This window comes from Bemisia tabaci, chromosome 5, assembly GCF_918797505.1.
Source record: "Bemisia tabaci chromosome 5, PGI_BMITA_v3".
NCBI classification, from domain to species: Eukaryota; Metazoa; Arthropoda; class Insecta; order Hemiptera; family Aleyrodidae; genus Bemisia; species Bemisia tabaci.
Window position 1 is genome coordinate 43,846,777 of NC_092797.1, and position 16,312 is coordinate 43,863,088.

Below are 16,312 nucleotides of genomic sequence, written 5' to 3' on the forward strand. Positions count from 1 at the left end.
AATATTTATAACTTTTTTCAAAAATAAATATTTTTAAGAAAAAAGTTGGCAACATCCAAATGCTTACACGGCACTTTTACTTGACACGGCAATTTAGGAGTTGGTCTTTAAACCTCCCGTTGCGTGATTTGCTTCATCGTAAACTTTGAAGAGGGAATAGGTATCTTGCATCGCCCCTAGTAGCTTCGGATGTTAGTGTTCAAAAGAAGTTCCAAAATCGTGAATTTCAAAGAAAAATTTAAAAAAAAAAACTGAAAATATGCTTCTTATGGAATCTTTTCTGATAATTTTGAGGCAAAAATGCCGGTTTGCACTTGTACGAGTTCCTCACCACTTTATTTTAGTTTAAATTCAACAATAATTTCAGTATATTAAAATGAATAAGTTGCAGTTTATTTTTTGTCTATTTTTAGAATTTAACAAAATCGTTATGCCAATTTTCCAACGTACATTCCACATAAATTTTGCGAAAGGCAGATCAAAAAAGGGTTTCCTATCACGTGCATTCTAACATTATTTTCAGGTTATTTTTCACAGCCCAAAAACAGTCAGCACTTCTCTGCGTTGCTAAGGAAAAGCGCAGTATAAGCACGCGAATTTTGCCAAATTTTCTTCCAGAATATACAAGAGAAGACAGTTTATTTTTTCATGAAATTTTCAGATTATTTAGATCAAATTATAGGTCGTTCCGGAGAGCCAAGACACAACGTTGTCTAGGCTGCCGTGCTAAGGTAAAACGCCGTATGAACATTCGAGAGTTGCCAAATGTCCTTCGAGAAAATTCTTATTTTTGTGGAAAGTTGTTAATATTTCTCCTCGAAATTTTTAGGAAATTCTGGACGAAATTGCGAAAAAAATTCTCTGGAAACTTGGAAGAAAGATACTTACAAATCTTCTCAAAAATGAGTTGTTTTCCAAAGAAAATTCGACAGTGTCTGAAGGGTCATAGGACGTTCTCCCCTAGCACGGATACATTAATTCACCCGTTGTCTAAAGACCAATTCAACCTCACAAGCTCGTTCTTGGCCTTAACGAAGAACCCTTGAAGCAGCAACATGTAGAACTCTATCCGAGCGCAGACAAAAATGGACGCATTTCTGCCAAACGGAACTATGTGCATTATAACGTAAGCCCTGCTATGCATATATTATTATGGGTCTTAGCGCTCAGGTCTTAATACACATAGTTCCGTTTGGTAGGAATGCGTCCAAATACGATTAACCTATCGAGCGAAAGTCTCCGAAGAGAGTGTCAGACTTCGAACGTGTGTCAAACGCGATCATCGTATGCAAAGGACCAACCCGAGTCGCCTTAAGCATGAGCGAGTCTCCCTCTCCCGTGATATCGAGGAGACGAGGGACTAAGTCGAGGGAATAAGTGCATTACTGTATGAACCCTGGCTAACACGTGCCTTTATGCGTCTCAAGGCTCATCCCAGAATGCATTTACTGCTTTTTTCGCTATCGCGGCAGGAGTGTGATTACATTACCTCGACGAGCCGAGTGAGCTTTTGATTTTCCGGCCAATATCCTCGGCTTTGTCGATACCATTGAGATGTAAATTTTGATCCGACTACGAAGGAGGTGGCAAACTACGTCATCGTTTTAATCGAGTTACCCCTAGTTCTGCAACATACCTATCATGACTCCACTTGTGTGAAGAAAATTTTCTGCATCGTTCCCTCAGCTTCGTCTTCCCTGTTTTCCTGAGTTCATGCATGGAATCCCTGTACCCGCATCATCCTATATCGATGATCTAGAGGCGAAACCACGTATCTGAATTGTAGCGTTTCAAAATTGCCGCTCTTATTTTATTTTTTTCGAAGAGCAACGAGCCCTTTTTGTAGCTCGGAAGCGCAGAACGTTCCGCCTACATAGAAGAATAATCGAGGAAGTTTTAAAAAAAGAGCTTCGACCAGCTGACTAGCTTACAGAAAAAATAAAGTATTAAAGGAAATCCGCAACGTCGCAAACAAAGATACTTGGTTTCGCATTTTGGCCATCGACCCATACACTGGAAAAAAACACATTGGATCTAGAGTCCAAACTCTTAAAAACATCTACAAGAAAAAGTACTCGTGATTCAATCAGAATCTAGCTTAAATCAATATCCAAGCCTCTTAATTTAAACGGATTTCGTTTTGATTCAAGCAAAAATCCGATTGAATCAAGAGTATTTTTTCTTGTCAATGTTTTCAAGAGTCTGGACTCTAGATCCAATGTGTTTTTTTTCCAGTGTACGCTCTCTGACTCTTCGAGTTTTCATTTTTTTAAAAATATGAAAAATCTAAATTTGTCCTGAAAATCTTTTCGGCCAAATTTAATGATTTTTGTGGATACTGGCATGTAGTTTAGTAAAAACATCGTTTTTTGTCACATACATACACGAGAGCCGGTTTCACAGCGCAACTTTGCGCTCTGCGACACACACTCGCCATTGCCTCCTATCCTGCCACGGGTCATCTAGCAATTGACCCCTCCTGATCCCCTCCTCCACTCATTGTCGCTAATGTTTCACAGGACGTCCACGCCACAATCTCCTCCTGGGAGGAACCTAACTGATGCTTGAGCAACCGAGCGTCTACCATTCTCCACACATGTCTATACCAGACCAACTACTTGGATCTTAGGTGACCTTAGGACTTGGACCAACTACTACGATGTTATTCTCCCCCCCCCCCCCCATCATCTCACGCACCTTTAAAGTCCATCTCATTCGCCCTGAGCATATCTTCAATTCTTTTCATCAGTAGCTAGATTTTTTTTATTTTTTCTCTTTTCTCTTTTTTTTGGGTCATACGCTGTTAAAAAGAATAATATTCTGCTCCCATATTACGGATGATATCCAGACAATTTTGATTCTTCCTCTCGGCCATCGGGTCACATGTGATTCAAATTCTATCCATTTGACGCCAAACGACCGAATTGACTTTAAAATGACTCTATCTACCCCTAAAGTAAAGTTTTGGAACCATTTAGACTAATTTTGACGGACCGAAAAATTCACAACCCCCTAAAATCAGGCACCACGAGCTGCATATTGGTGAACTTAATAAATCTAGCATAAATCTGACGCCAAGAAAATACCTTCGCATTATTTTATTTTGAATTTTTCATTTCCATCTTTTACGGTCAGTGATTCATGATGAAGCAAATATTACAACTTGTTGAAACGTTGTGAAGTGAACTGAGGAGAAAATGGAAATTCGCATTTCCATAAATGAACTTTCAGGGAGCGCAAAAAACACCGACGAGTTCAGAGGAAATGCGCATTAAGTTTTTTATCATCACTCTAGTTAATTCATTGAATTCGAATGAAATCGCAACGCCCGTCCATAGAATGTATCTCAGAATCTCATTTGTCTGTTTTCGCATCAAATCCTCCTATATCAATATTCGGAAAAATCGGGCATTCTTTGACAATTATGCTCTGACACATTTGAGTGAGTGTATAGTAAAAATCCGAGTGTAGGGTATGGGGTATAGTTTATAGTAACATTTAAAATTATTTTACCTACGATGCGATGTATAAAAAAAATATCATACATATAAGCTCCGAGACCTCTTAAATTTGCGTATCTTGTATCGCTTAGTTCCAGCGTTCTACGGGGCCGAATTTCATGATTTTTGCGGCTATCGACAGGCAATTGCCTCTAGATGATCCAGTATGATCCAGCTTTATTTAGATTTTGAAAATATGACCCAGAATTTTTTTTTTTATATTACGTGGTAAAGTTGCGAATTCTCCCATTTAAACAATGTAATTTTTTATATTTTGTCAAAGTTCGTTTGAGCGTTCTACTGGGCTGATTTCCATGATTTTTGCGCTTATCGACAGGTGATAGTCCCTAAATGAGCCCGCTGTAATCAGAATTTGAAAATAGGACCCAGGTTTTTTTATATAAGAGGAAACCAGAGAGCTCAAAAGGGGGGGGGGAGAAATTTGAAATTCCCTCTAATGAAAAATGGCGGGAATTTCAAATTTAGCGGAAAATTGAAGTAAGCGGGAAATGTTAAATCTTGGTCTGTTAGAAGGGTAAGTGAATCGGAGGTATGCTAATCTGCTACAGACCATATCCAAAAGCGACGAAACGCTCCGCTCCGTTTCGTTTCAGTCTTGGCGTGAAGTTTGAAATAAATGCCGATTTTTTCATTTGATTCTTATAGTGATCCAATTATTCCCGGCCAGACGGAGATTGGATAAATGAGAGTCGGGTATGAAAATCTTTTCATTTTTTTCGGTCGTTCTTTTGTCGACTCTAGGGGTTTGGCCGAGGAGCGGCCAGGGGGCATAGCCCCCTAGAATAAACATATTGCCTAGAAAAAGGAAAAGAAGGCTCTATGAGTAAAATTAACATCGACTTCTTGCGGTATTAAAGGGATAGCAAGCCACTGCAGAACCTGAAATTGCATAACCTTGACGTGAGCTAATCAGGATGCTAGTCAAGAAGTGGCTTTTTTTATTTTTTTTTTTTTTTTTATATGTATTTTCATTCCTAAAACAGTCAAAAGATTTTATCGCTCAAAAAGATATTCAATGTATCAGCCTCTTTTTTTTTTTTTTTTTTTTTTTTTTTTTTTTTTTACTCAGGATACGGTTAGACATATGACCCGTTTCGATAGAGTTTTGGATAGCTTACCGATTTTCGATGAAATACAAACTTAAATCGAAATTTTCTTCGTGTTCGGAAAAAGCTCGTTCGAGCACAATTCCTAGCTTTTTTTTTTTTTTTTTTTTTTTTTTTTTTTTTTTTTTTGGGTGAGGGGAAAAATTCGAACCAGTGCCCCCATCACAGGGGTCACCGAGGCCTAGCCCTCAGCACCCCCCATGAAAGGGGCCCATGGAATACCGGTACGGCAGCGACCATCAGCCGGCGAAAGGCCGTCGGAACGACCCCTAGCCGACCAGTGACAGCCGCTGAGAGATGGAAAAGTCCGGTTATGTGGGGTTAGATCACGCCGCTGTGTTCCATACCCACTAAACAACCCCTCCAGGCCACACTCCGTACAAGTGTGACCCGTCGGGCGCTCTATCCTCCCGTCGGACGTCCAACAGGCACTCTTCGAACGGCAGTTAACGGCACCGGCCCCCGGGAGGCCGGCACCCCTCAGGCCCCCCCCACCCGGGAGGAGGGTCCCCCCCACCCCCAGGGACCGATCTGCCGAAGCCATCATTGTACCCAGAGAGAGGGGCGTTGGAGGGGGAACCTGGGCCCAAAACTGAGCCCTGCGGCAGCCCCCCAAAGGGCTCTGGAGACCGAGAACTGGAGGGCTGGGAGGGCAGAACCAGCTACGTCTCGCTCAGCCCTCGAGGCACCCGACCCAATGCGGCCCCGGAAGGGGGCAGCCTAGACGTGACTCGACTCCGCGGGTGCGTCGTGCCCGATATCCCCAGTTGGATAGCCTGCGGTAAAAAATTCCTAGCTTGAACGGAAATAATAGGTAGCTTTATGGCACTTTCTGACGTTCAACGACCCCTAACCCCCACTGCCGCGGAAATAATTACATTGATAAATTACTGGATTTTTTACAGTCTTTGACATGTTTGTAAGTATCTAAGTGCTGCTCCGGGAAATTCTGACTAATTTATCTGCGCCGGATTTTCCAACTCGCGCGAAAAAATAAGATTTACGGAAACATTTCGCGCGGAATCGTCAAACGAGGTTTTGGTGCAGAAACGTTAGCCCTCCTCATCCCTTCAGCCTTCTCCTTCCCCACTCTGCCGTGCTAAGGAAAAACGCCGTATGAACCTTCAAGCGTTGCCAAATTTCCTTTCATAAAACGCAAATTTCCTGGTGAACTCATGAATATTTTCTTCCCAATTTTTCAGATAATATTGTTCGCATTTTCACCCAAAGATTCTGAAAATTTAAAGGCAGAATTTTCATAACTTTCCCAAAAAATAATCATTTTATCGAAATAAATTTGGCAACTCTGGAATGTTCATACGGCGTTCCTCCTTAGCACGGCGGCATCTCTTTCTGACTCTCTCGATCGCTCTCTTTTTATATATAAAACCGAGTGAATAATAATCCTGTTTGTCCTCTTTGAGAGAAATGTTACTCTCTACAGATTAAGGGCGATAAAAAGGAATAAAAGGGCATAGAACTCTTTTGCAGTCGCGCTTTCGATCGGGAGCCGACCGCGCGTATTATTCTCTCCGAATGGAAAAGCAAAAGCAGGGCTTTGATTTAACACGGAAGGAATAAAAGCAGAGCCGAAGGCAAAAATTAACGCAAAAGATAGCGGCCGAGCTGCCTTTAAACCTTTAACGCGCGGCGGAACACTTCACAGATAGGCTCATAAATCACTCAGAAGCAGGCGGTTAATAATTGCTCCCCGCGAGTCGCCTGGCCATCTGTGCAATGTTGTCAAGTTTAGGCAGAAAAAAGAGTACGAAAAAAAGAAAATAGTGCAAACAAGGCCAGGAAAAAAAATGAAGAGGAATAATTAGAAAAAGAAAAGGGACAACGAGAAGAGACAGAGGAAGAGAAGGGAGAAGAAAGAGAGAGATAATTAATTTTTTCTCCCTCTTTTTCTCTTTTTTATCTTTTGGTACCTCCATTTTTTTCTCCTCCTTCGTGTTAGACATTTATGAGCTGGAAAATGGGCTGAAAAAAGGAAAAAACATGAAGAAGGAGAAAAAAAATGGAGGTACCAAAAGATAAAAAAGAGAAAAAGAGGGAGAAAAATTAATTATTACTCCCTTTCTTCTCTCCTCTCTTCCTCTGTCTCTTCTCGTTGTCCCTTCTCCTTTTCTTTTTCTAATTACCCCTCTGTCTCTTCTCGTTGTCCCTTCTCCTTTTCTTTTTCTAATTATCCCTCTTCATTTTTTTCCTGGTCTTGTTTGCACTATTTTCTCTTCTTCGTACTCTTTTTTCTGCCAAATTTTCCCCCAGTTTTTCTTCCTCCTCCTCTTCCTCTCTTTTTTCATCTTCTCCTACCCTTCATCTTCTTTTCTCTCCTATTTCTCCTGTCCTGCTCCTACTCCTTTCTCCTCATTGTGTTTTGCATGGATCTGTGATTAAACCTGATGAACAAGACCAATTTGCTGCAAGTAAAATTGGCAAATAATAATTAAGCTAATAAAACTAACAAGAGTGCTTCAAGTGCTTTTGGTCCCTAGCCGCTCACATTGCCGATCGAAAAATTGAAGGCGCCCCGGTTCAAACGGGTGAGAGAGAATGTGAGCAGAGCGGTTAACATAAATTCGCCGATGCTATGTTTAAATCAACTGAAGGTCGCGGAAGCGAACAATTGAGGAGGGCTACTTTCTCCTCTTCTTCTTCCGATCTTTCTTCATCTGTCTTTATTTCATCCGATTCTGACAAGTCTGAGGTGTCCCTATATCCAAGTTTGTCGAACGTGCTGAATTCTTTATTGTACCATTGCGAGTAGATTTGGCAAATCCTTTAAAGCTAATCTGGCACTCTCCCTGCAGCTGTGACCGTAAGAACGGAGTTTGAAAAAGTTGTTTCTTAAAAGAAACCTTAATAAAAGCAATTGTTTCGATTTCATTCGTAAACGCTCTGTGTAGTATTCAAAATGATTTCCCCTGAGCATTGCTGCGTTTCCATTCAATGTCAACGTTTTCATTATCACGACACGAATTTTTTGCCCGTTGCTCAGAGGAGCGAGTCAGAGAGGAAAGTTGGACATTATGTAGAAACTTTAAAAGTTTTACACGTATATCTTCATTAATACAAAACGTGTACGATTAAAAAAAGTTCAATTGGGATTTTAGGATCTTTCCCCCAAGAAGTACCCCTGAAAGTTTATAATGTGACAAAATAAACATACAAATTTGCAGTTTCAATCAAAAATTTCATTTTCGACCTCTCTTCCTTAAATGGTTCAACTGTGCGTCGGTTGCGCGATGAAAATAAATTTTTATTTGCTCGAACTTCTAATGTAATTACGATGCATTCGCCGTAACTGCTTCGAGGGAAAAACTTGCAATTGCGTCTAGGGAATCTCTCCCCAAGACCCGTCTCCACTAAAGAAGTATTAGTGCATTTTCCAAGTGTAATGTTCGTTTAATAAATTACCACCCTCGCCACCTCCCACCCCCGTCGAGGCCCAACTTTCCAAATTGCTCACCGCCTGTGATAAGTTCGGTTGATTGCGCTCAAAAGCTTTTTCAATTAATTCCTAGATAAAAAGAGCTTACCTTAAAAATTTCAGCTTCATCACCTCAAAAGTGCTCGAGTCATTGGGTGGACAAAATTTGGCCTCATCCTCCCATTTTACGCCCATATTTGGACCGCGGCAAGCAGAAAGAAACTGAGCCACATCAGCTATTGCTAAATGGACTGCATTTTGCAATTTAGACCTATAAATTCCGGCCCGGTTTAAAAACAACGTATGTACCATTAGTTTCCCTATGCACATAAGTGTTTTTTTCAGATAAGCCAGAATTTATGGGTCCAAATTGCAAAATGCAGTCCAAATATGATTGGGCAATTTAATTTGTTGCAAGAGAACGTTTGTGCGAAATTCAAAGAATTTGCTTCGTGCTTTGCAGAAAATTCACTGAAATTTGAACAAAAGTCTGTACAACCGTTTTCATGTGAAACATTATAATGCCCATTTAAATTTGGCGATAACTGATGTGGCTCAATTTCTTTCTGCTTAACACGGTTCATTCAGATAAAGAATTATATTAGATCTTTGAAATAATTTTCAATGATGAGGGATCTAGTCCACACACTCCTAAAAAAACCGAAGAAAGAGTCGCTGGGTGGAATTCGGCAGTCATTTGGGGGATTACTCTAAATTCTAAATTTTAAATGTTAATCTTGTTCTATTTAATTAAATTTTTATGTAAATTTAATACAACTTCTAACTTTAAAACTATAATATCTACCATCAGTGTTTGAAACTCACAGGCGCCAACGCGCCAAATGCGCTTAGAAATCGGTCATGGTGCCTAAAAAATGAAGGCTCTGTGCCAACGTGACCCCTAAAAATTGTCCTTCCCCCCAAAAAAAAAGAAAATCCTGATTTTTCTGTTCGATAATTTTTGGAGTTCTTCTCTTCCCCAAGTTACAGCTACTAATTCTGTAGCCAGAACATCTTGCGTCTAACTTTTCACTGAATGCGCCGTGGCATTTAGGCGAAAAGTCAATCTGACCCCCGAAAAATCTTCAGAGGCCCCAAAAAATAGAGCTTGATCGAAAAAAAAATCGATCACTGACTACCATAATATAAACCATATAAGAGTGTATGAAGATTCCTTCTCCCCGAGTGGATTATCCTTTGTATTGCTGTTTCTCAAGTTTCAGAAATTGCAATTCCACAACAACGCCAACATATTCGCCTACGAACGAGACCTCTCCGACTCGCAACAATCTGAATTTCTCCGACTACTGCGAACATCAAAAAGTCGTTATACGCCGCAGAATAGGTATTAGCCCAATTTGATTTTGCATCGTGATAAAAGTGCGCGAGGCTCCCCAATCGAAACCCAATGCCTGTCGACGACTGCCGGCGGAGGTCGGGGGTTGGGGGGCGGGGAGGGGGGTTCCTGTTTTCCACGAAACGAGAGAGAAAACTGAAGCGGATCGGAAATTGACACCGGAGTTGCGGTTGCGATTCCGAGAGACAGTGGAAGATGAAACTCGCGAAGCGTATACGAATTACTTTGCCCCGTCGATAACCGATACTGTCTTATCCGGGATCCGGGAGTTACCGCCCCTAATTTAAAGAACTTTCTGTGAAGTTGGTGCGAACGAATTGAAACATAATTGAATCAGATGGAGCCGAGGTTCAGCGAGAGGGCAAGGCGGCGCGGCGTGGGGTGGATCGGCGTTCGGGGTGGGTCACATTGTGCGTCGCGTCGACAGGATAGGGGTGGGGGCGAGGTAACGTTTCCTTATGAGGAACGACGCACCGGTCTACTGGCTTTACCGGATACAAAAAGTGACTCTATATTACTCTGCCGTCCTAAGGAAGAACACCGTATAAACCTTCAGGCGTTGCCAAATTTCCTTTAATAAAACACGAATTTCCTGGTAAATTTATGAATAAATTTCTTCCAATCAGCAAGAACGTCGTATGAACTTTCAGGCGTTGCCAAATTTCCCTTGATAAAACAGGAATTTCCTGATGAACGTGTGAATATTTTTCTTCGGATTTTTCAGGTATTTTTTCTCGCAATTCCGCTGTAGAGTCCTGAAAATTTTAAGGGAGAATATTCATACCTTTCCTAATGAATGAACACTTTATCGAAGGAAATTTGGACCGCGTTCAGCAGAAAGGAACCAAGCCACATCAGGTATTGTCAAATTTAACTGGATAGTTTAATTATTTACGAGAGAACGATTGTGCAGATTCCTTTGAAACTTTCCAGAAATTTGATTCTTATTATGCAGAAAACGCTCTAAGACTTTTACAAAAATCCACACAACTGTTTTCATGTAAAAGATTGAACTGCCTGATTAAATTTGGCAATGGCTGATGTGGCTTGGTTCCTTTCTGCTTAACGCGGTCCATTTAGCAACCAGTGGCGTGGCGTACTTTGCGATATATCGATTGATACGCCACTCAAACCTATGAAAAAAGATCGATTATCAGGGTGTTTGCAGCGAACACCTTAGTAATCGATTCTTTACCATAGCTTCTAATGGCGAGATATCGATAATCGATCGTTCACGGCACGCCACTGTTAACAAGTCTCGGATGTTCATACGGCGTTCTTCCTTGTTTCCGGCAGTGCTGCCGTGCTGAGGAAAAACGCCGTATGAGCACGTGATCGTTGTCAAAATTCCTTACAGAAAGTACTTATTTTAAAGTTAATAAATGTCCATATTTTTCCTCGGAGTTTTTAGGCTGTTTGGATTAAATTACGAACAAAATTCCGTGGAAAATCTATGGACATCCCGTGGAAAAAATCTTCATGAGTCTATATGTGAGCCGTAATCCGAGGTTTACTAGAGCAAGATGAACCGCCTAGGAACCGGACTAGAAATTAGAAAAATGAAAACAAAACGAATCGTCGAACAATTAATGTCGGTAGAACCGTTGATGTTAACCAGAACAAATAAAAATTTAATCCAGGGAAAGGCTGCAAGTGCTAAAACCCCCCCTTTTAGCGAGAACCCCAAGAGGCTACGGAGATTTGCTTCCTGAAACTCTCGGACTTTACACGATAGAAATAGGTACCTAGACTTTGTTGGATGATATGGGCGTTTCCAATTAATTGTAGTAGTACCCAAATAAATTATTAGTAACCCAAACGTTGTTGTATTGCCCCTAATTGAATTGCGTTCCTGCCAAAATCAATTGGACATGCCCATATCATTCAATAAAACACAAAATCAATCTTCATTCATCCAATATATTGGGATGGTACCACAATTTTAGGAAATAACGATTAACACTTTTTTTCCTGTGTAAATTTAATACAAAATCTGGGTGTCTCATAATGGACCACTAGACAAGGTACGAATTTCAGCATTCTGATACATGTTTTTCAACCAAAATTTCACGTAGAACACGATAAGCAAAACAAAAATTACCAAAATCAACTCCTGACGAAGATATTTAATGATTCTTGATGCGTGAATTCAAACCACCCGCTCAAGAAAACTCAATGCTCTACGTGATTCACATCGCGCGCTAAATGTTTATCATGACAGTCTCTGCGATGTAAAAATCTTCAACTTCAATCTTGATACTTTGGCTCAGCTATAGTAAATTACCAATAGTTTGAACAACACATGGTGGAAAATGGACATTGTTCGATTGAGAAGCTTGCTGAAACCGTTGTAGTGCGCGATTTGACTCACGTAGAGCTTTGAGTTTCTTGTGAGCGGACAGTTCAAATTCCTCGTAATCAGTGCGAAATAAAAACGTGAATATCTTCGTTAGAAGTTGATTTCGGTAATTTTCGTAGTGTGAATTGTGTTTTACGTGAAATTCTGGTTAAGAATTATGTATCAGATTGCTTAAATTCGTACTTTGTCTAATGGTCCATTGAATACAATTCACATTCTGGAGAAACTTTTATGTTTTCAAAAGGCAGAAAATGGATTATTTACTCTCGCCCATTATTTATGCCTTTTTGCTAATTAATTTCCCGCCGATTAGCCACGAGTCCATAGAGGCACTCGAAGTTCCTTCATTTTGTTGTGTATGCAATCTGATCTCCGGAGAGTTAAAATAGTTGCTTCAGGCAGGAGCGAAGTACCGGCATCCACGCGGCGCGTGACGCGGCGCTCTCAACTAATTAACAGTCTGCTGGGTCATGAGTCAGCAGATTCTCTTTAAGTTTCTTCATTTCTTTAGTTCAGTTGGGCGCACTTTGTTGAGCGCCAGATTTATTAACACTTATTTCAGCGTTTTTCTTATTTTTTTTTCGCCCCCGGCTGGGAGTGCCACCTTAAGCGCGGCCGCTTTTGTTATGTACGTTCGAGAGAAAAAGAGAGTGAACTCATTTTAGAGGGTGTCCTAACTATCAGTTGGATTACATTTTGCAATAACGAACCACTATCTCTGGCTCCTCCATAAAAGCATATTTCTGCATAGGGAAACCAATGGCGTATATGTTGTTTTTAAAATGAGTCAGAAAAAGTGGTTCCTCATTGCAAAATGTGGTCCAGTTATACACATTCCAATTATAAGATACCATCAATCTGAAAAAGCACTTTAGTCTTTAAAAGCAGAAAGCCGAGCACTGATACGACCGGGCTGATTGTTGAAATTGATAGACAAAGCTATAGACAAAGAAAACAAACAAAGGGGATATATGAAGGGATGTAAAGGAATCCCATCGATGGAAGCGGGCGGTTGCAATTGACACAGAATGTAGATAATAGACTAACTAACGGCAACCCACGATTGACCCTATAGTTAGTCCAAAATTGTATCCCTTAGTCTATAGGAACAAACCATTTCAACCAATAGGATCGCTCCCTATGTCTTTTTTGTCCATAGCTTTGCCTATCAATTTCAACAATCGGCCCGCTCAGATCCCAGTAAAAGCTCAATAACTTTTTAGGACCAAGAAATGTCAATCCAACCTGAATGTTAGGAGTTTGGAGTTCAAAAAGTGAAATTTTGGAAAAGTCCATTTTAAGAATTTATTTTAAATAGCATAGGTGTAGTTTGTTCCTCAGTGATTGCACATTTTAAAGTTTTTTTAGTTTTAAAGTTTAGTTTATTTCAAAGTTCATCTCGCTTGCGGGAGCGCCCTAGTTGCGAGCAGGGCAGTTTGAGGAGTTCAAACCGACAGCGTTAGTTAGAAAATCAGAACTGATTATCTTTTCCACTTTACTTTCCCGAGCGCATTTAAAACTTTAGCACGCGTTGCGATCTTCCTCGCGAGTGATAGCTAGTAGCAATGACTGCTCTGAAATGTCGAGAGTATTATCTGACCTGCCTCTGCCCTGCTTACAGATTCCGGTCACTTTTCTGCTAATGTTTGATTTCAATGCTTCCTCCACTCTTTCTCTGCTACGCCACCTTGATTCCGATTTTTCGACACAACTTGAAAAAAATAAAAAAAACTCCTCTGAACAACGTTTCTTTCTATCTTATCCCGTCGACAATTATCTATTTTAGGGCCAACGAACAATACCGCCTAACTGACAGTTTTGGCAAAAATGAGTCAACGATTTCGCCGCATTCTACAGTATGAAATACGCATGCTGATGATTTTAGTTTTTTAAGCGTGCCTATAGGGCTCGCTTTTTGAAATCACTCGGATGTACTGTAGTACAGCACACCGATCGACCAATGCTTTTCAAGGGGCGGTCCGAATTTTTTTTCCGTCGGATCCGTTCTTCCGTTTTTGAACCGTTATAGTGTCAAGCCCTGAAGGTCATTCATCGAGAAACCGAATTATCCTGTTACTGGAAACCCTTGAGAACATTTTCCCGTGGAAAGCGTATTATTTTCTTTCATAGGTACGTCAAATAAGCTTTTCTACGCTCGGAGGATTTAAATTAGAAGTTTAAATGCCGCCATAACTATTTAGCGAATCAGCGTCTTTTCAAAAGCGGTTAAACCCAAGTTGGCTGCATCTCCATAGTTACAACTGCAGCGAAGTGAGCAATCTCCAATTCGACCAATTGGAAGGCAGAGTTTTGGAGGTTAGGTTCCCTTGTTGATTCTCTGAGTGTAAGTTGCATTTTTTTTTTTTTTTTTTTTTTTTTTTTTTTTTTTTTTTTTTTTTTTTTTTTGGTGTCACGTTTTTTTTTTTTATTTCCAGAAAAGATACCTTAAAGTCTCATTTTAATACAAATCAATCGAAGAAAAGAGAAAAAACAAAGTTTGACTCATTAAACAGAGTAAACTCCATACTCTGCTGCTGCAAACTGAGCAATCTCCAACATGACGCAACAAACTGAACAATTTCCAAACTTTAATTTGAAATTCTGAATGAACCAATTCAGTTAAATGATTTATGATGTTATTTTCTTTGTTCATCCAATATAATTATGTTACTTTCTTTATTCAATAAAATGTATTTTCAATAAAATGTATTTACATTCAACGGTATCAAATCAATAATTCCTCCCCACTTTGCAGAGAGTACTAATTTATACACATCTCGTTGAGATGGAAATAGTGCACACACTAGATTTCAGTTCTTCGGCACGCTTTTCCAACATATTAATGTTGGATGTTTCTTCTTGTTTTTCTTCCAATTCTGCAGGCGAGCGCTTCAATGATGCAGTAATGTACCTATGAAAAAATTGCAAAAACCTTAAAATTATAAAAGTGGCGAAGTATTCTCTTTGTTCTGTAAAATCGTCAGTCTGCATTTAGGCGGTATATTGTTCGTCAGCCATCGATTTAGTTATTTTTATTTTTATATAAAGTAATTTTTCAATATTTTTTTGTTTCAGGCATTTGAAGAATTGGAGACCCAGTTGAGTCGCTACAACATCTGCATAGCTGTGAAAGAAAAATTGGTGAAAGATTCTGGTGTCGCCGACGAGAGCGCCTATAACGAAATCGTCAATAGACTTCTCATGAAACCGCGTGCTAAAGGTAAAATGCCTATGAGTTATTGAAAGTTGTGAAATCTCTTTGTTAAAAATTTAAGACTCAGGAATGCCCAATACTTCTTCATATTGATTGTGAAAATACCGAACTACGTACATCGATTATGATGAGGGCAAATCGTTGTCCCTCGTACGAAGAAGCGTAACTTCATTCCACGGTTGCAAAATTGGCTCATACAATCTAATTTTGTACATGAATGTATCCGTGCAATTTTTCTTCAAAATATTCCTGATTTTTACAAGAGATCAGTAGATAAATTGGGAAACTTTTAGCTAAAAATGCCCAAGATACTCCTGATAGAATGCAATTTGTACGAGGAAATTTGGCAGCATTGAAATGTAGTTACGTTCTTTTGTAAGGGAAATGACTAAAGTTCCGCTAATATTTTATTATTTCATGAGATTACTATATGACAAAATTTCACCAAATTTGTAAGAGAATAACTTACGCAAGTTTGAAGAAAAACGATGATCTAGCCACCGCGAGAAAAGTAAAATGTGGTAAGAGATTCGCAACGTTGCACATCGAGATACGTGGGTTTCTACCTTTTTACACTCATTATAGATATGTACCTGCCTTTGAGAGCGATCTTGAGATCACGGCGCAAGTGTGAAGAAAAGAGGAGAGGAGTGATAAAGCTTTCCATGAGGAATTTAAAAGAAGAAATGGGAAGGGTTTCTATTTCCTTCTTTTTTCCAAGGAGCGAAGGCTGTGTCTGTTTGGGTTTTATAATTCAATAGGCGCAAGAATCTGAAGTTATACACTGCCCTGCTAAAAAAAATGCCGCATTTCATAGGATTTGCATATCGCCAAATTTCCTCCGATAAAATATTTATTTTGTAGGAAATTTATAAATGTGTTTTCTTTAAATGTTTGGACAAAATAAACATTAAATTGCGTATAAAGCCCTCCGAAAAATCTGAGGACAAATATGTGAAAGTTGTTTTTTTGAAAATTCCCTTGTTACTGAGAGAAATTTGGCAACGTCTGAAATCTCATACGGTGTTTTTCCTCAGCACGGCAGTGCAGGTGTTTAAAGAGAGGGAAAAGTGGAGAGAATGGTTTAATAATTTATTATTAGTCTCGTGATCTTAAGGGTCGGTGTGATGAATCAATTCCCATTCAAAATACATCGAGAGGCCGTCGCTGTTGCCAAATTGTATTTGACGATTTATTCCTTTTAAAGAGAAGGGTTATTCTTGCCCTATGCATCGGAGAAAATTCCCTGAAATTTGAAGGGTAACGGTGCGACCGGTTGTCCGTGAAAAATATTTCTAATTGAATTTGGCAGCAGGTTATTT

General features: G+C 39.8%; 1 protein-coding gene across 4 annotated transcripts in view; it reads left to right on the forward strand.

Moving 5' to 3' along the window:
• Window positions 1–16,312, forward strand: part of LOC109032266 (metabotropic glutamate receptor 2) — a 555,771-nt gene that overhangs the window by 421,102 nt on the left and 118,357 nt on the right. For all 4 annotated transcript variants that reach the window (XM_072300776.1, XM_072300777.1, XM_072300779.1 and 1 more), the window contains one exon: window positions 14,852–14,996. In XM_072300776.1, the coding sequence (XP_072156877.1) occupies window positions 14,852–14,996 (145 nt within the window). The remainder of the gene's footprint in view (window positions 1–14,851; window positions 14,997–16,312) is intronic.